Source organism: Citrus clementina, unplaced genomic scaffold (genome assembly GCF_000493195.1).
Source record: "Citrus clementina cultivar Clemenules unplaced genomic scaffold, Citrus_clementina_v1.0 scaffold_3, whole genome shotgun sequence".
In the NCBI taxonomy this organism is placed as follows: Eukaryota; Viridiplantae; Streptophyta; class Magnoliopsida; order Sapindales; family Rutaceae; genus Citrus; species Citrus x clementina.
In genome coordinates, this window is record NW_006262339.1 from 743,282 (window position 1) to 766,606 (window position 23,325).

The 23,325-nt window shown below is 35.7% G+C and overlaps 5 protein-coding genes across 5 annotated transcripts; 2 read left to right on the plus strand and 3 right to left on the minus strand.

The window, feature by feature from the left end:
• Positions 1-130: 130 nt before the first annotated feature.
• On the minus strand, positions 131-3,059 carry LOC18046060 (26S proteasome non-ATPase regulatory subunit 8 homolog A). Its single transcript, XM_006439235.2, has 6 exons — positions 2,903-3,059; positions 2,219-2,297; positions 1,933-2,035; positions 1,434-1,697; positions 801-912; positions 131-559 (listed from the first exon to the last, which is right to left on the minus strand). Exons 1-6 carry the CDS (start codon positions 3,005-3,007, stop codon positions 419-421), a joined length of 804 nt encoding a protein of 267 aa, XP_006439298.1. The 5' UTR covers positions 3,008-3,059; the 3' UTR covers positions 131-418.
• A 2,806-nt stretch (positions 3,060-5,865) lies between these two features.
• On the plus strand, positions 5,866-7,723 carry LOC18046061 (30S ribosomal protein S6 alpha, chloroplastic). The gene is made up of 2 exons (XM_006439237.2): positions 5,866-6,419; positions 7,313-7,723. Exons 1-2 carry the CDS (start codon positions 6,006-6,008, stop codon positions 7,556-7,558), a joined length of 660 nt encoding a protein of 219 aa, XP_006439300.1. The 5' UTR covers positions 5,866-6,005; the 3' UTR covers positions 7,559-7,723.
• A 2,070-nt stretch (positions 7,724-9,793) lies between these two features.
• Positions 9,794-11,621, plus strand: LOC18046062 (probable E3 ubiquitin-protein ligase RHA4A). Its single transcript, XM_006439238.2, has 3 exons — positions 9,794-10,099; positions 10,305-10,393; positions 10,988-11,621. Exons 1-3 carry the CDS (start codon positions 9,878-9,880, stop codon positions 11,421-11,423), a joined length of 747 nt encoding a protein of 248 aa, XP_006439301.2. The 5' UTR covers positions 9,794-9,877; the 3' UTR covers positions 11,424-11,621.
• An 83-nt stretch (positions 11,622-11,704) lies between these two features.
• Positions 11,705-14,722, minus strand: LOC18046063 (cellulose synthase-like protein G3). Its single transcript, XM_006439239.2, has 6 exons — positions 14,165-14,722; positions 13,727-13,876; positions 13,481-13,606; positions 12,950-13,393; positions 12,468-12,812; positions 11,705-12,369 (listed from the first exon to the last, which is right to left on the minus strand). Exons 1-6 carry the CDS (start codon positions 14,720-14,722, stop codon positions 11,827-11,829), a joined length of 2,166 nt encoding a protein of 721 aa, XP_006439302.2. The 3' UTR covers positions 11,705-11,826.
• Positions 14,723-16,343: 1,621 nt separating this feature from the next.
• On the minus strand, positions 16,344-19,843 carry LOC18046064 (cellulose synthase-like protein G3). Its single transcript, XM_006439242.2, has 6 exons — positions 19,163-19,843; positions 18,410-18,559; positions 18,158-18,283; positions 17,568-18,020; positions 17,067-17,411; positions 16,344-16,924 (listed from the first exon to the last, which is right to left on the minus strand). The coding sequence occupies exons 1-6, from the start codon at positions 19,763-19,765 to the stop codon at positions 16,370-16,372; spliced, it is 2,232 nt and encodes a 743-aa protein (XP_006439305.1). The 5' UTR covers positions 19,766-19,843; the 3' UTR covers positions 16,344-16,369.
• Positions 19,844-23,325: the final 3,482 nt, after the last annotated feature.

The following is a 23,325-nucleotide window of genomic DNA, read 5'->3' on the forward strand; positions in this document are numbered from 1 at the left end:
TTGACTTGTGCTAATAAAATTAGCTGATAGTCACTTTTCAACGTTCGCCATTGGATAATTAATAGTGGTTGCAATAGTCTAACCGTGCCTTCGTTCAATCCCTGAAATAGTTATCCCGTCGAAGATTATGTGCAGTAATGACACTCGGTGCCAAATAAACCTCAGTTTGCCGATGAGATAAGACCAGTTTACAATATTTAACAAGAAAATAATCTTGCTTAAAACACGGGTCAATGTCAAAAGTTTCAACCCGAGCTCATGCTAACTAAAACACGGGTTCAATGAAAATGTCCCATCCAAATGGCCACGTAAAAAAATAATACAAAAATGAACAACAATTTTAAGTTTAATGGCACTGCAAACAGCTTGGAGTGATGAAAATAGAAGCCAAAACAATAATGAAGCAAAGGAATGCTGTTTAAACAATCCGCTCCAACTCTCTAGCATAACTGAGTGTCTGGTTGATGAGCTGCAAAGACGGTATCTCCTTGCAAGGTGCAGAATCTTTTGCCTTCTGGAAAAATACAAATCCATCCTTCATCTCCCACTCAGGGTGCTCCTGCATTCGAACAAACAAACTCACCTTTTAACAAACCACAGTAACGTAATTTGGTGCAATATTGACATGTTAAGATGATGAGTAATATCTTATTATGTTCCAACTGAGCTAAGGACATTTGACAGCTCATTCATCTTAGTACAAAATAAACACCTACATATCCTTACATAAATTCGGTTGGCAAGTTTAATTGGACATAAAATCAACGCAACCGAAAATGAGCTATGTTCCAAAGCTTTACCTCCTTGACATATTCCAAAAGCTCTTGGTCAGAAGTGAACAGCAACATTTGGCGGGCATCTTTAATTGAAAGATAATCATATGCCTTCTCACTACATCCAGCTATCTCATCTCTAGAAGCAACAGAATAGAGACAAAAAAAAATAAGCATATGCCTGAATAGATGGAAACATCAGACAAGTAGGTACAATATTCTAGAAAATAGAATTCTACATAACTTGGGTCATCTGGTGAGGCAGATTAAACATAGGATTTGAACAAAATCTAGAATCAAGCCTCTTCTAAGATTGCATATCAGTAAATTATAAGAGATATCAAACCAACAATGTCCTAAAAAAAAAACAGTCCACATTTACCATGAAAGAAAAATAAGGAAAAAGAAAACCTCAATACCAAACAGGAAAGTTGTAACAAGGAAATTGAAATATAAAAGAATAGATGTGACAAGTTAGGTTATAGACCATCAAAATGCACCGTGTGCATGGTGTTAAAATCATGACCTAAATCTCACTTTCATATCATTGCTAGAGGAAACAGCCTCTAAATGCCTACTTATTGCTATTAGTTGCCACCTTAGCTGAACATCTGTTGGTCATCACAGTATAAAACATTCACTGAAGTCACACAGTTTTACCTTACTGTCTTAGCTAGGAGATCCATGAAATAACCATAAGTTTCATTAGGTACATTCTGTTTGGCACTCAAGACACGATTATAAGCCCCTTCCATAAATGATTGCTCCAACTCCACCGCGTGCTTGATGCAAGGATTCTCCAATGCAGTAGATGAAAGCAGTTCCAGTTCAGTATGGAATTCAGCAATTCTGTTCTGGACTAAGAGTCTCAACAAGTTAAGACCCAAAATCATGTACTCATTTGGGGATGGTGGAAGGCGCTTCCTGTTCCATCAAAACAAAGTCAGCTCATATTCACATTTCAGAGAATGAAAAACAAAAAGGTGTAAATTTACATCAGAAACTAAAGCCAAAAGTAATGTCAGAAGTAGCATGTCATCTAAGTCATAAGAACTCTCCAAAATTAGCCCTCAAATACAAAAGAATCTAGTTATTGAGAACTTAACAGAACTTGCACTGCATAAATAGGAATTCAAAAGAAAGAATAGAATCTACTTACCCAGCATCTGTATAATAGGGCTTCAATTGAAAAAAATCCCTCTCAAAAGCATCTTGATCCTCCACCTTCACACTTAGGAGAACAGCGTGCTCGTAAATGTCCCCTGATACCATAAGACCAAAGAAATTATGAGTGGAAAGTCCTTGTAAACAAATAATTGAACATAACCCTCATCTTAAGATTCTCTAAGAAGCAAAATCTCCAAAGATCTAAAGTTTCACTTCTCGTTCAATATTGGGCAAGGAACATATCATCGTCAACTTAAAACTGAGTGAAGAATATTTACTAGCTAACGTCAATTCACGTATTGCATTAGGCGTATCTTCAAACAATGGCGGGAGGCTTCTGAATCCAGTCAGCAGAACCTACAGAACAAGAAAACCAAGATAACACATGCCACTCATTTCAATAAGAATGCAAATAAATAGAATATAAACCAGCAATTAACGGCTTCAACCCCCTCCCAAAAACCACATTCCAAGCCCCCAACCTCCCCCCCCCCCCCCCCCCAAAAACCAATTTCAAACCCCCAACCCCCCCCCCCCCCCCCCCCCCACCAACAAAAAAAGCCCATTAACACGGATTTGTTTGCCAAAACTCAGCTAAATAACAACTTAATCATAGGGCATTGGCATATACACATAAAACTAGGAAGTAACAATTTCAAATAATCTCAATCTATAACACATTAAACCAAAATTCGTACAACCCAGTTATGACCAACAACAAATAAATTCCCAAAAAAAAAACCCAAAAATTAACACACTTAAAACACATATTACTACAAACCCTAACCTAACTTGGTCACATAATCAGAGTCGTAACCTTACCAATTCAAAACACGAAATTACCAAAAACAAAATCCACGAATTATGCAACAAAATAAAAAAAAAATCCGATCATATGGCCAAAAAAAAAAAAATTGGAAAACAAGAGTAAAAATCAAATATTTCAGGTTTGAGACACGAACCTTGAGTTGAGAGAGGAGTTGGGTACATGTGTTATAGTCTTTTCTAGTCATTGCAGCTTTAAAGCGATCAAACTGCTGAGAAACTTCTGTGAGTTTTGGATCCATCTCTCAATCTGCGTGCTTGTCTTCGTCCCTGCGTTAAAGCTTTTGTTTACGCTTTGGCTTGATTTCGAAGAAAGTATATTGCTTTAGTAGGAATTAAAATCTGGTTCGGGTTCTGATTGGGCTTGGACTTCAAAAAGCCCAAAATGTAAGGGTGTATTATTTCGGCCTCCATTGGGCCCATTTGGTTAAGCCTAGCCCACATATAAGGAGTAATAACATCTGGATCTTCAAGTGTATATGATTTATATTTTAAGAATCAGCATTAACCATCATGTCAAACAAGTCCCATGGACTGATTGGCAGCTTTCCCGTTGGGACTAGATTCTAGACATGTCAATATGTTAGAGCATCACCAAAACGTTTTTCAAATAAAATTTTATTATTTATTTAAAGAGCCATATTAATATTTAAAATTTCAAAAGACGCTCCAATTAAAATTCTTTAAATAAGAATTGATTCTCTCTCTTCAAATTTGGAGAGTTAATTTCTCCCTCTTCAATTTGTATTTTATTACTTTTCATTGAAGAAATAGAGATAAATGTTTTAATTACTATTGACTTTTCCTTTAAAAAAATAATTATTTGATTAAAATAATATTAATTTATTTATATTTGAAGAGTCTTTTGGAAAATATCATATTTTTTTAACCTTCTATTTACCACATAGGTAAGCAAATAGGTATTTGAAGAGTAAAATTTATAGAGACTTTTGGAGATGCTCTTATTACTTTTCATTCCCAACTTAAAGGTGGGACGTCGTGTGTTGACTCGTTTACTCTTTTCTTTTAATTTTATTTAAATATATCAATTTTAATATAGAATTTAGCTGTTCCCAAACCTAAAATCTAAAATAATTGAAACTAACATATCCATTTTCATTTTTTAACAGTAACCGCACAATTACCTTATTTAACCATGTGGATATTTTAACACTTTTAAAGCTACTTAACTATTAATTTGCAAATGAAAATGGAAAATAATTTAAATTGTTAGCATGTGATAGTATATCGAACATGCATGTAGTCATTTTATAAGAGACCATACATGTAGTTGATAAGACTACTATTAGATTATTCTATCTCATATTTCTTCAAGATATTTAGTAGAATTAAAGACGATGAGGGACTGTTCGGACAAAGGGTAGGGCTATATGCACTCTAAATATTTCTCTGAACACTCATATTTTTATAAATATTTTCATTACAAAAATACCCATAATAGAAATTACTATTAAAGACACTTTATTCTGAGTATATACAATATTATTACTTTGAACGCTCATTTAAGGCACTGCAATTAATGTTTAATTTTCTTACTATTTTAAATCTTAAGTTTTTTCTTTCAAATGTTTCAAATAAATATTTACAGAAGAAACTCAATATGTGAAGATTTTAACTTTAATGAGACATGTGTGATCCTAATTTTTTAATTTACAACACAAATAATCTTTCTTGTTTTTTCCCTTCCCGATGGTTAGGTAGTTGAATTGATTGCCCTTTAAATTTGGTGGAGTTGAAGATAACAAGATGTTCAAGTATTGAAATTCAGTTTTAAGTATAATGTTATGGCTAGCATGTGTCTTTGTATTCAAGTATTTAAAATTTAGTTTTGAAGTACAATATAATGGCTAGCATGTCTCTCGTTTGAAGGGTCCTGAATTCAAGTATTGAATTTCAATTTTGAAGCTTAACATAATGGCTAGCATGTGTCTCATTTGTGGGGTCTTGAAACTAAACTACATAGCATATATTCTTAATTTCTAGCGGAGGAGTGTGTTCTCATCATCTCATGTGTATGTGGCATTTGTATTCTTTTGATGAACAGGCAGCGATCATTACTTTAAATTATTCTACAATTTGTTATGATGAACGGGCTTAGTATTTACAATTTGTTTCAAAATATCTTATGTATACGTCTGTATTCTTTTACAAATTACTTTAAAATATTTGAAAAATATTCTTTCCATGGGAAGAACCAACAAATGGTTATACCACTTGTCGCCGAGGTGAAACTTGTTGTATGATTTATTAGCCCACCTTTGAGTTTGACGGTGAGACTTCAGTTTGCGACCAGCTCCCATACCACGTGTTTTGCCCATGATTGCTGAGTGTAGTTAATCAACTGCTACGATTAAAAATTTCATCTTCACTTTTCTTCATGATTTTAAACTTCGAATTTGTGAAGCAAGAGCAAACAGAGTCCTTGATTTGGCTAAATGATATATTGTTTAATTGATTTATTTGTTTGAGTGTATATATCATTTTCATATGTGTATAGAGTAACCAAGATGATTAATTTAAAAAAGGATTAAGTGAGGACGTTTTTGGTATTTTAAAGAGTATACAAAGTATAATTCACTTTTTAAAAATTAATAGATGAGTGCACATAGTAATAGAGTGTTCAAAGTAATTTTTAGAGTGCATATAGCCGCTCCCTCAGACAAATGAGGTATGTTTAAATATTTAATGTGAGACATTTTTATATGTCAAATTTATATTTGGGATGGATTGAGAATGGTACACCCTAGCCCATTGCCAACTCATCTAAAAACTTTTATTTATTTTTCTAAAATTATTATATTATAATCTACTATTATTACAATTAAACAATAGTGAAATTCAAAATCCTTACAGGTTATGCTAAAAAGTCGAGAACTACTACCATTTTACCAAGAAAGAAATTCAATTGCAGGAGACTGTACCCAAGTAGCGGAACTAGCTTGGGGATGAATTCGGGAATTTTCTATCTAACTTAGGGCGTTTCAGTTGTTTATATATAGGTCAGGGCCTAAGTGATACAAATGAAAAGATTATGGCTTGACCTGCCAAAACATAAAGAACTCAGAGAGCCAGGTGATATTACTCATTATACCTCCGTAAAATATGGCAGCATGTACCGCGGCCGATGCGTAGCGCGCACCCGCGTTATCCACATTTCCCGAACTCCCCATACCCGAAGACCCACTCTGCTCGAAACAGAGCTCAAAAGAAGAACAGAAAATGGCGAGCTCCTCTCTCACGTCAACTCTCACCTCTCAATCAAAATCTCCATTTTACCCTCAGCAGCTCTCTCAGCTCCCTTCCTCACCTCTCTTCTCCTTCGCTCGCAGCCTCAAAACTTTCCGTACAAACGCAAAATCTCTCATTTTACACAAGAAGAATAGCAACTCTGTTTCTCTAACCGTCAAAGCACAAACCATTGACTTCTCGGGTTCGTTTTTCGAGGGCGGTGGATTCGGCTCGGACGATGACCCGACATCAGTGCCACCCGGGTCGGTCGGAACCGCCACCGCTATCGAAGATAAAGAGGAGCCACAGTGCCCACCTGGGTTAAGACAATACGAGACAATGATGGTCTTGAGACCCGACATGTCCGAAGATGAAAGACTCGCTCTCACTCAGAAGTACGAGGAGGTAACTAGTTATTATATTTCATAAAATACTTTTATTTAATTTGATTTTTTGTTTTCTTCGCTATTTTATTTTATTTATTTAAAAAATCAGTCATTTTACAAGTAAAATGATAAATTGTTACAAAATATAATGGGTTGCGTAAGTTTATCGTTTGTTGTAAAGTATGCTTTAAAGATATTGTTGTTACTTCTGTTGAATATCTAATTTCATTGTGCCTTGTTCACTGTGAGAAGATTCAATCTTACATTCTAGTTTTCATGTTTAATGTTAGTGTTTTGAGATTGTTGGTGATAGGTTGACATTGAATACAAGAACCAAAGTGATTAAGCATATTCGACTAAATACAAGAACCAAATTGAGAAGATTCAATCTTATATTCTAGTCTTCATGTTTAATGTTAATGTTCTGAGATTGTTGGTGATAGGTTGACATTGAATACAAGAACCAAAGTGATTAAGCATATTCGACTACTTTCTGCTAATCAAATCTTTAATGGTTTTATGCCAATTTCTCTGGTATTGATTGCTGCGTCACATATTTTGGTTAGAAATACTGAAAGAGCTTGTGGTTTGTGCTCTGAAATAATCTTTGGATCTTTAGCAAATTTGGTTAAATCTTTGTCTAAATATGATCACTGATGTCTGATGCATATTTTGAAGGTGGGTTTAAATCATTAATTTCAAAGATAAGTATTTGGACTAAGCTGGTGATTTTAATTTCTTACACAAAAGTCTTAGTTAAGGAGCTAAGCCGGGAAAGTTCACTTGCAATATGTCTCTTCTAGTAAGTAAAATTTAAGGCGCATGGCTGGCAATTGGGTTTATCAAAGTTATAAGTGTATTTTATTGCAAGTATTATGTTTTAGGATTTTGCTGATGTGGATCTTCTTGCAGTTGCTTGTTGCTGGGGGTGGCATGTATGTGGAGGTATTCAATAGAGGGGTTATTCCATTGGCCTACAGCATCAGGAAGAGAAACAAAGCTGGGGAGTCCAACACTTACTTGGATGGTATCTATCTCCTCTTCACCTACTTCACTAAACCAGAGTCAATAGAAGCTCTTGAGAGGACAATGAAAGCAGATGATGATGTTATCCGATCATCCAGTTTTAAAGTTAGGAAGCAGAAGCAGAAGGGTTAAATTATCTTGTATCTGTGGAAAAGAGGAGGTTCTGCTTGACGGTGTAATGTTATATGTAATGGATGTTTTTTCGGTAGAGGAAGGTATTTAAATTCTATTCATATATTTTTGTTAACAAAGTTGGATCTGGGCTTATGGAGGAAATTATGCAGTTTAACAACACTATTTGCAGCATGGTAGGGCTGAATGGCCACTCTTTAGTTAGCTTACCGAAAATGTCCTGTGGGGTTTTCGCATGAAGTTACTGATATTTTTGTCTGATTCCTAGTAGGGCTCTTTCAAAAAATTTTCTTTTTCCTAGGTCTATAGTCTACAAAGCTGTTTTTGTTGGAATCAATTAGTCAAATTAATACCAGCCATACCATGTAAGATCATCTGATTGTTTCTCTAGGACAGGCATGTGATCACAATCACACACTACAATAAAAGATCCTGTTTCCAAACGCCCCCATAACAGTAAATCTCCCAGAAAGAAATGCATAAACATTCCAGTGCTGTCTCTACCCTCTTATCCCCATTCGGAAGAAAAGAAAAGAAAAAAAGAAAAAAGAAAAATCTGTTTTGATAAGGGTTTATGCTCCTCTCACGAGCACTAATCATTAACAACCTGATCTCTATAGTTTTTCGTGTCAGCAGCTGCCAATGGTATAGTGATTCAAATTTAATGGCTTGGAAATTAAAATGCCTAAACTCTTCCGGCGTTACACAATGTTTTAGTCAGCATTTTGTCTCATTATCGGTGCTGCTTTTTAAATGGGTGGAGAATCTGACCTAGTGGTGTAGTTTGAGATCTTATCTCTTCTCCACTTTGTGCGAGGGAGCTCTCTTCATGATCCACCAACAACAGTGAGATCTCCTCGATCCAACCGAAAGCTTAATTATTAAAAGAGGAAAAGTTGCACCCCGTAGAATCACAAAATAAATGTTAAATCATTACAGCGCGAAAAAGTGAATAAAAGTAAATGCGGATCTCAAGATATTTGTTAAGCAAGATATCTTTGCCCTTGCTTGATCACATGATAATTAAATAATCGATGTTTGCATAAATACCGGACACTTTGCTGCAGATGGTAGCTCTGTATTTGAGCTATATGTCGCAAGGAAACTGACTAAGCTTTATAGCTGCGGACAGTTGATTAGCTGATAGTTAGCATAATGTTTATGTAATGATAAAAAGTTCTAACAAGAAACATTACTTTTGCGTAATGCATGAAAAAAGCATTCATTCTTTGATTTTCAAGAAGAATAAGTACTTTGTTTCTTTTAAGTACAGAGAAAGAAAATAGGTTTGTGGCTCTAATCAACACGTAGTGGGCACATCAGGCAATTCTTTTTTCCATTTCTTTCCTCCAAATCATAGAAGAACTTTTTGTTTTAATTTTTTAATGAAGATAAAAAGAGGAAGTTCGATATGATGTGATGATTTTTGGAGAAACATCAAAGCATTTGTTAAAGTAGGTTAATATCCGTAACATCAATAAGCCCCTTGTTCACTTGGTTAATATTTGCCTAACTGTTGAACTTAAATACACACAAAGATCTGTAAGGAAGACACGTGTCAGCAAATAGTTCTTTGAAATTGACTATAACCCACTTTGCAAAGCCCCGTAACTCTACTGGTTTTGAAGGCTGTTAGGCCACTGATGTGCTACAAACATAAAAAGACTAATATAGCTCAAGTCAAGACTAACAATCGATATCAAGGTTTCTGGAGCAAGGCCGACCTGCCGTAAGTTATGCTGTCTTCTGCAGGTGGGTTGGTCTTTATATTCTCTTTAGTCAAGAAACTAACAATGTTTCATAAGTTGGATGGTTAGCAATTGCTTTTACTAACCATTTACCAAACAAAACATGCATACCAAACTAACTATTTTCACTTTTACTTCAGGTTTCATTAATTAAGCAGTTGATTTCAGCATCAGTCCTGGCATATGAAGATTGCTTTACGACGGATGGATTTTAGTGCTTGGTGTGAGAGGGTCCAGGCACTAGTGGAGGGTCCATCCAAGCATCAAAAAAGAAAGAATATATACCATATTGCAAACTTGATCAGAAAAAGCTTTTTGCATACCTCTTTTAACTATTAGAAAACATCAGATAATTTTTATGTCCTTTTCTCATCAGACAGCAATCCTTAACCAATAACCACCATTATTTATCTCTCTTTCACAGCAATTACTCCCCATAAATATACTCAACTAGTCCTTCCTCTGCCTCTCCCATCTCTTCATCTTCAACAACGAGTCCTTCCTCTGCCTCTCCCAATCTCTTCATCTTCAACTCTTGTAAAACATTATTCTGTCAGGTTCTAGTTGGGGAATGATGGGGCTTCCTGATACTCCAAGTGAAGCTCCTCACCTATATCCTCAAGCTATTCAACTCAAACTTTACCAGGCCTTCATATTCTCAATTCCCATCCTCTTTTCTATTATTCTCTTTTTGTTGTTTTACTTGTTCTATCTCAAGAGAAGGGCTTCCGTTCTTTCTTCAACTCCTATAGTTCCGACCAGTTCTAATCAGGCTACCACATATGTCCACTCGGTAAGGCCTCTCACTCTCTCTTTCTCATGCACAAACATTGGCACAAAGACAGAAACAGAACAAGAGTCATAGCATTTTCTATTTGCTATTACACATATTAAGTTGAATTGTACAATTCTCACCAAAGTTATTCTTTTCATCTTTCAAAGTTATTCTTTTCATCTTGCACTGAGTTTTCTAATTCTCGTTTTTATATTTTCGGTAGACTTGTGAGCATATTGGTTGGAAAGGGGAAATCAAAGACAGGCTTCCAACAATCTTGTTTGATGAAGAATTAAGGACAAGGGATTCACAGTAAGTTTTGCTTTCTTTTTTGCCATCAATGCAGTCTCTATAGGCAGCAAGCCTTACAACATGTGAAAAAATGGTGGCATTAAATCATGTTCATAATAGTTTGTAAGGCAAATATAATGCTAATTGAAATACTGAAATTCGCCACCAGAAAAGCTTCTTTCAAGTGCCACTAACAGAAGGCATTCCTGAAATTCCCCTTAAAGTCAAACAGGGTTGCTTTCAATAACTACCTGTGGACCAAGGGAAAAGCCGTTTTCAACTACCTATCCCGGTGGAAAAAGTGAAAGTTACATTTGTTGTTCACATGCCAATGAGAAATCTTTAATAACGCCCACTATTTTCAACAAGATGTTTTCTGAAATGACAATTCGTAAAATAAGGTAAAAATTGTGCATTTGAGGGTTCAAGATTCTTCAGCAAAAGTTGCAGCTCAGCGAAACTTTAAGAACATAAAAATAAATGTTGGTCCCTCGTAGGAATTTTTTTCTTTCCCCTAGCATTTCAAGATTTTTGCTTAAATCTCAATACACATACACACATACTGTATATATGCTTCGTGCTAGTACTAATTATACTGATCAAATTCATTTACAGATGTTGTGTCTGCCTGGGGGAATTTGAGATCAAAGAGGAGTTACTCCAGGTTCCATCTTGCAAACATGTGTTTCATGTCGAGTGCATACATTACTGGCTTCATTCAAACACAACATGCCCACTCTGTAGATGCTCCATTGTTCCTATTACCAAACTCTACAATCCAGCAACAGCTAGTGTTGTTACCAGACTACTACAAGATAGTGGCACCAACTCCAACCAGAATCAACAGAACACACCATCCGAACAACAAGAACAACAACAACTAGATGGTATCTGTACAGAACAGCTTACTATACACATTGAAGGTTCATCGAGTACAAGTAGTGCATGTTCAATCAGCTCTAAGAGATTGTCTGAGATGTCTAGCACAGGGAATGATGGTTCTTCGGATCAAGAATCAGTTGTTGCCCACATGCATATTCCAAACGCATAATTGATGAAGCCAAACTCTGCCAATAATACAAGTGAAATAAAAATGATACATCATACAGAACAGTTTTGCAACGTATATGGATGCTTACATACCTTTGCATTTTTTAATCCGCATCACTTGTCTCAAAGATATTTTGAAGGCAGCTATATATCTACTGGAGATCAGCATTTTCACGACGTTGGAGAGGTCTTACTTAACTACTAAATTATATCAGAGGTGATGGAACCTTCCTAATTTATTTATTTTTCTTTTCTGTTTTTTCTATGGAAAAGAGAGAATTTTCATATCAAGGTTGAATCTCCTTCTCTCTCTGTAGTAACCAAAAAAAAGCTGATAAGAATACAAACTGTTGTCATAAATATTTGAAAGTGGGAAGAATTAAGCGTAGCCTTAATGTCATTACTTAGAAAATGAGAGAAGCTGATGTACAAAGAGTCCAAGCAAGAATTGCTGCAATAATAGTAACTTGGGCAGGCATCTTCCCTTTATCACTTCTCAAGACCATGGCTTCATAAATTGGCCAGCAATTGACCATGATAAAACCTGCTATCAACATCTGCAAGACTAACCCCTCCTTATCACTGCCCCCAACCATCTTTAACAACCCCAAGAAAAACGATAATAAGTTAATGATTGCCGCCATTGCTAGTGGCACAAACATGGGTGATGGCACTCCAAAATAAAAAATCTCTAGTTCATATCTTTTGCTTTGGTCATTATCGAGTACTTTGCTGGTCACATTGAATCCAAATGCAGAAATTCCCAGTGACTTGAGTAAGTACTCAAAAGATCCAAAAAGGAAACAAGAGGGTCCCATTATCATCCACATCCTCTGATCATTCCACCATTTTCCGAATGTTCCTCCTTCTAATACAAATTCTAGGAAATCTTGTCCATATGCCCCAAGGAACATAAATACGTATAACAGAAACCATGGCTCTGAAACCTGCAAAAAATATTTCTATTTTAGTTAATAATCAAATGGTACAGTTTTAATTAAATTAACATAAGCCAGTTCAAAATGGTGGTGCAGGAGGTACATACCTTTGGGAAGATACTGACTCCTTTGAGGAGAGCTAGTTGGGGAATGAATGCATAAACCAAAGTAGGAATACACCAAATCGGCCAAATTGCATAATGGCCATAAGCCAGCCCCATCAAGCCAATAGTTTTGGTTCCAACGGTGAACGGACTGTATCTAGCAAAGGCCATCTGAAGGCCACCAATGGCCCATCGCTTGTACTGATTTATGAAATCAAAGAGCGTGATTGGTGCATCACCGTAAAATGCAGGCCGATCAGGCGTGCAATATATAGACCTCCATCCCTCACAATGTAGCCGATACCCAGTGTAGTAGTCCTCAGTTAATGATCCATATCTAAAGCCCATCTGCAGCATGCATGCATGCCCAATTTACAAACAAAATAATCGTTAACAATTATTACATGCTAGTTTGCTAAAATTCTAAGAAAGGAAATTGGAACCAATGATCAATGATAATATAGTAAATAGTATAGCATAGTGACCTTAGAACCCCAATTGGTTCGGTTCTCATAGTTGCAGCTTGCTACATGGTGAGCCAATGACAAAATGGATGGGGACTGAATTGGCTCATCAACAGCATAATTTGGATGCAGCTCAGGGATTTCAGGTGAAATCAGATTTGATGGACTACCAAAAAGTGCTCGTCGACAAAAGAAGGTTCCGGTACCAACATACGTAGCACCCTTTAGGCCGTCGAAACCCAGAAGATTAACAAAAAACAAACGTCTAAACTCAGCAGCATAAATGTCATTGCTGCTTAGTCCGCGAAAACGTTGGGGGAATTGGACAAATGATAAGTTTGATCGAGTAACGGGATTAGATACATAGCATAGCACACGAAGAGGTGTTTGAGGATCATTTGAGGACGTGTCACAATCCAAGGTCAAGATTATTGGTGCATTGGTCATTGTAGCTGATACTCGGAGCTTCAAAAAAATAAAAATGACGAGAGATCAATTGAGCTAATATTTGCCCGAATTATATGTAAGAAATTAGCTAGCTAGCATGTATACCATGGTGTTGAGGGCACCGGCTTTAAAATGGCTGGGACAAGACTTGCTTTTTTCTCTAGAGACATAGATGAGCTTGGGCAAAAAATGGCCAGTGGTGTCTTCGTCTTTGCCATTGTCTATTAGAACCTGCTTGTAATAAATCAGGCCAAATCAGTGTGGCATGAAAATGGGATGTCCGATTTTCTTGCGCTGGTGGCTAGCTGGGTTAAGGGCTAGAAAAAATTTGAATGCAAATTAACAATGAACCTGAATGACAGCGGGGTGATCATAGCGGCTAAAATTATCAGTCCATTTATTGAAAGCCTCGCGTTCTTGGTCTGAAGTGATGTACTCATCGCTAACTTTCCCAGTATTGACAACATCTGCTACCCTGACTTTCATGTTTCTATACATCATCTGTTATTACACGATCAAATAACTTAAGGAGGAGATTAATTAATTAATAAGACGATATCATCATTTAATTCAGAAAGAATTAAACTAGGGAAATTTATGAAATTGTATTGGAGTCGATGAGCAAAAGCAATCCACTTGCCACAATTTTTTCTCAATTTAATTAGCAGGCATTTGAGACATAATCCATGCTATTTTTGGCTACTGATTAAAAGTAAGAGAAATTGTAAGTGGACTATTTTCATAAATTGGTCTTAATTAATTTTTTTTTTCCCCAACACGGAAAAGTACCTCAATCTGTTGAGTTTCAGGGCAGCAAGCTGCATGGTTTAATGAGAAATATGTTTCAGGGTTCGTTTCCAGAACATTGTTCTTCCTGCAAAAAGGTAACCAATGCCTTGCAAACTTAGCCGCCTCCACGAAACCAAAGAGAGTCGCAGCGCAGCCTCCATCATCCGATACATAAACGGAAAGCTTATCGGTTGGATAGTCAAAAGCCATCACGGACAAAGCGGTGTTGACAACATTTATAGGCGGTTCCTTGTAGGGATCCGCAGTGCATACAAACACATCCAAAGCTGGAAACTCACTTGGTTTCATAACCTTTAAAAGATTTTCGGGGAACTCTTTGCGACGAATCGGACGCATGCGAAAGACCTGCATGGTTGCCCACATGAATGCTAGAACAGTATCAGAGAGTAACAGAGACAAAGATGCTAGCGGGGTTCTGCTGTGAATAATTTGTACATGATGATACAGCAGACCGAATATGGCACACGTGTAAACTGCCGCGAACACACGGTTCAAGGCTGTGCGGCGGAGGGGCTCCGTCGTGTTAAGAGGCCACATCTTTATATTTTTGATCAGATAGTCTATAGCATCTAATCTATCAAGGACATTAAAATTAATTAACGTGGTCCGATGCTCTTCTCCCTGTCCACACAACGCAAGTGTCCACTATACTGATGTATTAAAAATTCAAATACCGACTGAAATCGACCCCTGCAAAATTTTGGTACGTTCAGAGGGATCTACCAGGACCAGAAGGCCCCTCAGATAAAGACATTCCTGATAATATCCCCTTATTTAAAAACAAAACACAGAGACTTATTATTCTTTGTAACCCACCAGCCATTTGTTTAGTTTTTCATATGCGAATGAGAATATTCATTAACCTCTCAAATTTAAAATTAACGATTTTTTTTTACTTCCGCAATGTTCAACTTAGGTGGCGTTTGTTTTTTTGTCTGTAATCTGAATAGACCTTAATTAGTCTGAATTCTGAATAAATCTAAATGTCTGAATCTGAATAATATGTTTGTTTTTTTATCTGAATCTCGAAAAATAAATATTAATTTGTTTGTTTTTTTCAACTGAAAAAGCTGAAAATATGTACTTTTACATTTGTATCCTTATTAAATTTTAATGTCAAATAAATAATATATTAAATACCACAATATTTTAACATTTATAAGTAAAACTATATTCAAGTGAATATAGTTTTATTTTGGAATTTTAATATATAAAATACCATAAATTTCAAATTTTGTCATATATAATATAAGAAAAAAAAATGGATATTTTTGTGTGGGGTAAATGTCTATGGGTGAGTTTTGGGATAGACATAAAAAATAAATTATAAAACATGGATATTTTTTACATTAGTAAGTAATTAACCTAATTCAAATTTCTCCATTAAGTAAAAAGCTAAAAAAATTGGCTTATTTTATTAAGTCAAAATTATCTAAAAAGTCTCATTAAGTTATAAAAACAAACACCTCTAATTAACTTAATTAATTAAGTTAAGTCACTTTAAGTCATTAAGTTAAAAAACAAACACCACCTTACTAATTAATTTTTTTATAACGTACTGTATTTTTCTTTGACAAATAAGTTAACAGACATTGGCGTTTTTCTAAAATTTTAGGTTTTTTTTCCAAGTGCTTTTTTTTTAAAAAAATATTATTATTTTAAGACAACAAGGGAGATTTTTGTTTTTATTGTTGTATTATTATTGATCTCATTTAATGCACCAAATAAATAAAGTTCACAATAATAGAATATTTAATTTATTTTCAAAATAAATGCAATGTGGCATTATCGAAACAACTACCTATCTATGATACATACACATATCCATATACAATACATTGCATATTCTTTAGTGTTATTTTTATATTATTAAGTTACGTTATTTTTGTGTTATTAAATTATTTTATTTTAAATTCATATAGTTAAATATTATTTAATTATATTTAAATTTGTTATTTTAAAATATTTTACATTTATTTAATTAAAAATTTCATTTTGTCCCTCAATAAATTATATAATAAACTAACTATAAATTTAAAGAAAAATATTTTAGATCATTATTTAAAAAGTAGAAATGAAATGAATTATTATTTAAAAATAATAATAAATGAATTATTACATCAAACCTTAAATAGCGAAAAGTGCTTTTTTTTTTTACCCTCCAAGCAGCTAAGCATAAAGCCACTACTTAGAGAACGAGATATGAAATGCTGCGGCATAAAGAGTCCATGCTAGAAATGCTGCAATAATAGTAACTTTGGTAGGCATCTTTCCTTTATCAGTTCTCAACACCATTGCTTCATAAACTGGCCAGCAATTCAACATGATGAAACCTGCTAGCAACATCTGCAAGGGTAGTCCCTCGTTATCATCGCTGCCGCAGATCATCTGTAAGAACCCAAAAGAAAATGAGAAAAAGTTAACTATTGCTGCCACTGCCAGTGTCACAAACATAGGCGATGGCACTCCAAAATCAAGCATCTCTTGGCTATATATTTTGCTTTGTTCATCATCAACGACTTTGCTGGTCACATTGAATCCAAATGCAGAAATTCCCAAGGACTTGAGTAAGTACTCAAGTGTTCCAAAAAGGTGACAAGAAAGCCCCCTTATTAGCCATATTCTCTGATCATTCCACCATTTTCGAAATGTACCTCCTTCCAATAGGAAATCTAGACAATCTTGTCCATAAGCTCCAAGGAAAAGAAATAAGTACAGGAGAAACCCTGGTTCCGAAATCTGCAAAAACATTGTTCATTTTGGTATCGTATTTTAGTTAACTGATCAATCATATTCATATATATGATTCTCGAGTAATTTTAATTAAAATTTGCACATGAGGTAGTTGATAGCCCATTACCAGAATTCAATGGTGACATACCTTTGGGAAGATGCTGATTCCACTGGCGAGAGCTAGCTGGGGGAGGAATGCATATACCATTATTGGAATAGACCAAATAGGCCAGAATGAATAATGAGCATAAGCTAGGCCCATTAAGCCCATGGTTCGGATCCCGAAGGTTATGGGACAGTATCTGGAAAAGGCCACCTCAAGGAGGCCAATGGCCCATCGCTTGTGTTGATTTAGCAAATCAACGAGAGTTGTTGGGGCGTCACCATAAAATGCTGGCCTATCAGGATTGCAAAATATGGACCTCCATCCTTCGCAGTGCAGCAGATACCCAGTGTAGTAGTCCTCGACCAAAGAGCCATATCTGATGCCCATCTGCCCAGTTGACACAAGATTAATTAAAAATTACGTACATTAGTAAGTGCATGAGAATATACGGGATGGCATTCTTGAATTTGAACAAGGCTTTGATGGTACCAATGTAACTAATAATGATATACAGAATTCATTGAAAATGCTGATAGCTCTAACCTTAGACCCCCATTTGGTTTGGTTCTCATAATTGCAACCTGCTACGTGATGAGCCAGCGACAGCATGGCCGGGGACTCATGAATTGGTTTATCTTTATCAACGACATGGTTTGGATGGAGTTGGGGAATTTCTGGGGAAATTAGAGTAGATGGGCTACCGAATAACGACCGTCGACAAAAGAAGGCTCCGGTTCCAACGTGATTAGGACCCTTTAACCCGTCCATTCCCAGAAAATTAATCAGAAACAGGCGTTTAAACTCAGAAGCGTAAATGTCGTTCTTGCTTAGTCCGCGAAAACGTTGAGGGAACTGGACGAATGACAAGTTTGGTCGAGTTGCTGGGTCTGATATGTAGCACAGCACTCGAAGAGGTGTCTGAGGATCATTTGAGCTCATGTCACAGTCCAATGTCAAGACCATTGGTGCATTGGTCATTATAGCCGACACTCGAAGCTTCGACAGAAAAGAAAATAATAATAATAATAATGTGAGAAAGAAAGTACAATTAACTGCTTTGTAAATTAAGTTTTCATGCTCGCTAGCTACTACGGGAAGAAATGATCGAAATAATTAATACATAATGTAAATACCAGGACGTTGAGGGCACCGGCTTTGAAACGGTGAGGAGAAGTCTTGCTTTTCTCTCTAGAGACATAAACGAGGTTTGGCATAAAATGGCCTGTTATGTCCCTATCTTTGCTGGTCTCTAATAGAACCTGTACCCATAACTTCAATTAGATTAAATAAATGTGGCTAGCAATGGCATCAATCAAATAAAGGCCTAGATTTAATTGTTAGCAATATTGAGCTTAGTAAGTTAAGTTGGAATACAAGTTAATGACCTGAATGACAGTGGGATGTTCGTGGCGTGTAAAATCATCAGTCCATTTACTGAATGCTTCCCGTTCTCGGTCTCCAGTGATGTTCTCGTCGCCAACTTTCCCACTCTCAACCACATGCTCTACCTTGACTTTCATACTTTCATACATCATCTGTTACATGATCAACAATTGAACTGATGACATCCATCATCATTAATTTTAGATATATCTGCAATTAATGAAATTAAATATGAATATATTTAAATTTTCGAGTAACCGGGCCTAGAATGATAAAGACCGGCTTCTTCAGGAAGGGCGGGGGCGGCTAAGGATAACATTGAGTTTGTGCCCCACACCATACTTTTTGGAAAATTATGGTCGCAATGTTATGTTTGCGGATTTGTATGGACATCAATAATTAACAGCCGCCATCTGTAATATATGCTCCAAAAAATTGTGGCTGGGTCCCGACAGGAAAGCCCCAAAAAAAAAATTAAATAAATAGATAAATAAATAAACTATGCGAGCTAGCTCAGTGTAGTTGTTAATTTATTTATATTGTGTATTTAGTAAATCAGTGCATGTTCTCTAACAATTCATTTGTCCTTAATTATGATAAGATATATAGCATATATATATAATTTAAATACAAAAAATATATATTTCAATACTTTATTTTTTTAATTTATTAATATATTAAAATATGTATTTTTTTCTCGACATCATCACTTGTTAAAATGAGATGATACCATTATATTCTATTTATATGTATACCTTAATCTCGGAGCAACAAGCATGGGTTGATGTGGATGATGATGAGGAGAAATATGCACGAGGATTTCTCTCCATAAGATTGAATTTCCTGCAAAAAGGTAACCAGTGGGCTGCAAACTTAGCTGCCTCCATGAAAGCGAAGAAAGTAAGTGCCGATCCACCATCGTCCGATACATAAACCGAAAGCTTCTCCGTTGGATAGTCGTAAGCCATCACCGATAAAGCCGTGTTCACAACACTGAGGGGCGGTTCCTTGTAGGGATCCGCTGTGCATATAAACACATCCAAAGCAGGAAATTCTCTCGGTCTCACAACTTTTTGGAGGTTTCCGGGGAATTCCCTGCGATGAATAGGGCGCATGCGAAAGGCCTGCGTGGTTGCCCACATCAAGGCTAGAATAACATCGGAAAGTAACAAACAGAAAGATACTACTAGCACCAAGGGGTTTCTGCTGCGGATAGTTAGTGTTTCTACACGGTGATACAGTAGAGCAAATATGGCACACGTGTAAACTACCGCGAACACACGGTTCAAGGCGGTCCGGCGGATGGGCTCCGTCGTGTTAAGAGGAGGGATCTCGGTGCCGCTACTTTTGCCTCTCATTTCTTTTTTGATGTGCTTATATCAGAGGTGATGCATATGATAAGTATTACATCTAGTGGCTTTATTTATAAGGGAAGGCTACAGACTATGCATATCTTTTATGCAGCAGTCTCGATGCACGATTGGCTCTATTTACATTGCTGATGTTCGTAAGAGTAATGACATTTTTACAAAACTTAGGGTACGAAATAATTAAATAACATCTTACTAATCAACCATCGCAACATAATTTTGTGACATAATTTCGTGACTGTGCAATTAGAATTCATAATCATATAACATCGATTATATTCGATACATTTTAAAATAATTGAAAAATAAAAGATCTTCCCGCATATGCCCACGAGAGAAGTCGAATGTTTAAACAAAAAATTAATCTACCTTGAAATGAAATAATTAATAAGAAGAAATTTTTCTCAACTCATACAAAAAAAATTGAAATGTGTACTACTCATATTGAAATTTATTAACTGACTAATAGTAATAGGTGACTGCATTTTAATTATTATCTGAGACTACTTTTCTATCTACAGGATAGACAGGTGTGTGTGCCCCCCCAACATCTACGTCCAAGCACTCAAAACAATCGTCTGTATCACTATCAGTAGTGTCGTGTGGTGTGGTTATTATTCTTGAGAAATTAGATTTCGCTACTGCATTATTGGATGTAATTATTCAATTTGCGACGTTGAATACTAAAAACCAAGATTGCCACATCGAGTGAATGATGAATCATGTCTGGCACAAGTGGCTCTGGGTATATATCGAGGCAGCTTCCAATCTAGGGATCTTGTATTTTATTGAAGTATAGAAACGAAATGAATTTATAATATTGTAAATTATGTTTTTTTAAACATATATATATATATATAAAAGATCGATACGTGTTTTCTCATCGTGATAATGTTGTGAACAGAAGAGAGCTGTCAAAACCATATACTATTCGTACAAATCATCATGCAATAATATGCATGCACGCTATATACATGGGGTTACGCCACATTAACTTAGTCAAACTACGCCTCAAGCGAAATACTTGGAGTAGTTGAATATTATTGTTTTTGAAGTAATCAGTCAATCGATACGGTGGGGGAAGTAAAAGAATTGTAGCTTCCAAACTAACAAACAGATTAAATAGACTTTTTTTCTTGAAAGGAATTTGAGAAATTGGCGCAACACAACAAATGTACCATTTGTTGTGGTCACCGATGTAGCCAGCAGCAACATCAGTTATTGGCAAGGGAAAATATAATATGATCAGCTCAATCAAACAACTTGAATTTTAATTTCGATTCGTCTTTGTCATGATTTTCATGATAGATTACGTCTAATACATAATCTAAGAGATGATCAGTCAATTGCTAAAGAATCAATATGTTGATGATAATGATGATGATGACAATATATGACAAAAATAAAATAAATAAAGTTTAATCCTTTTTTCTTTTGAGTCAAAAAAAGTTTAACGATCCTAAAACAACATTAGGGCAAGCGGGACGTCAGAAGATTTATATTATTAAATATTTTATTTACATGTACCAAAGACGTAAAACATCTCCATTAAACCAAAATTTGTTGTGGCCTATATTGGAAGGGGACATTAAATTATTAATTTCATCAATGCCATTAATATATAGTTATGCGCCTGATAACTATGTAGTATGTACCAGATTTTTGGAGTAATAGTATCGGGAAATGTTATTGCCATGCACCATGCACGTATTAAAGGTGTTCTCCTTACTATATGATAAAGGCACCGTATAAATCAACTAATTCTATGTTTAAGGAGGAACATGAATTTGAAAACTGACAAGTTGCCTAATTGTACAGTAAACACATGCAACTTTGTTTGGATAATTTTACCAAAAATTATATTTTCTTAAAGGGTTATTTTATTATGCTGTGATTTTCAATACCGTAATTAAACATGAATTGTGTGGATCAAATATAAGACATATAAATTTAACATAAAACTTGTAAGTCAATAATAAAAATAAAATATAACAAAACTTATATAAACGACATATAAAACTTGTAAATAAAAGTTTCAATAAGTAAATTAATACTCCACAGTAAAGCCAAAACCTGCTAATTTGTGCAACCAATGTAATGGTAGTCTTCTAATACCGGAATGTTTGAGGTTTTAATGGTCGGTCCATACCACAATTGTCTTCCCAAAAGATACGGCCTCCATTTCTGTACTGCTAGTACCAAGCCAAGAAATATATATATATGTATATATATATATATTATATGTGTTGATAAAAGTATATGCTTTCTAATAAATGCATGGCTAAAAAATGCAATGGGTCGTTACTGTAGTAACAATGCACCGACACCAAACCCAGAAGTATCACATTCAACAATAAATTTTCCGGCAAAATCGGGAAGAGCAAATAAGGAAGCTTAGGTCATGGCAAGTTTAAGCTTTTGGAAGAGCCTCGTTTGCTGGCGCACTCCATTTAAATGAGTCATTCTTTAGCATCTGAGTAGCGCAGTAGCTATTTGGATAAGTTTCCGATAGTATGCTGCAAGACCAAGGAATCCCCGCATTGCTTTTGTTATTTTTGGCTTGGTGGGCCGAGAAAGCATTGCCTCAATTTTTCTTCCTTAGGCGCGAGTTTAAGAAACAAATTTTGTTGCCTCTTTGTCAGAGGAGTAGATTATACCACTTTATGTTTTGAGGCTGTAAGGCCCTTCAAGGTAATTCGTTTTCCATCCATTTGGAAAGTCATGTACAGCTTTTCAAAATCCCATTCAGTAGGTCCTAAAGTCCTTAAACATTTTGTCCCAAATACTATATCATAGCATCCCAAAGGTAAGATTAAAAAAGGAAAATCAGAATTGAATAGTACCCTCTGAAGGCGGATTTAAACGTGTTACATACTCCTAGATCACCAACTTCTCTCCAGAAGCCACCATCACCTCCAACTTCCCATCCTGATTCCTGATTTGGTTTCTAGCCAATTCTATCTGAAGTTTGGTTGCTAATAAAATTGTGTGTGCTATCGGAATCGATAAGAACTACCACTGGTTGGTAATATAAACTTTCATATAGCCTCATGGTCTTTGCAGCTGTAGTACCAGCTAAATCATGCGTGGAGTGAAATTACTGGAGGATATTGTTCTTTTGCTCCTCCGTCTGATTTTTCAATCTCCATTTCTACGTCTCATCATGAAGAGTGTTTTACACACATGCCTATGCCGGCATTTTTCATTGCAACGAAAACAAAGACTTTTCGTTCGTACTTCTTTCTGCCAAATCTTCTGAAGCCATCTTCTTACGTTTGAGCTCTGTCGGTCATTTCCTTAGGTGGAACAATTGAGCTACTGCACTTTTTGTAAAAAAAAAAAAAAAGAGTTTTCACTGTCGTCGTACCTGGGAAGATCAAGCTAGGTATTTTGGGGAAAAAAAACCCACTGAGAATGGTTGCGGTTGCCATGCCGCCCACCATTCCGAAAAGGAGAAGAATTTTCACCCATTTCTTGGGTGTCCGCCGGCCTTTGCCCACTCTTTGAACACTCGATCAATCAAACATTTCCACTAAGTAGCATACTAA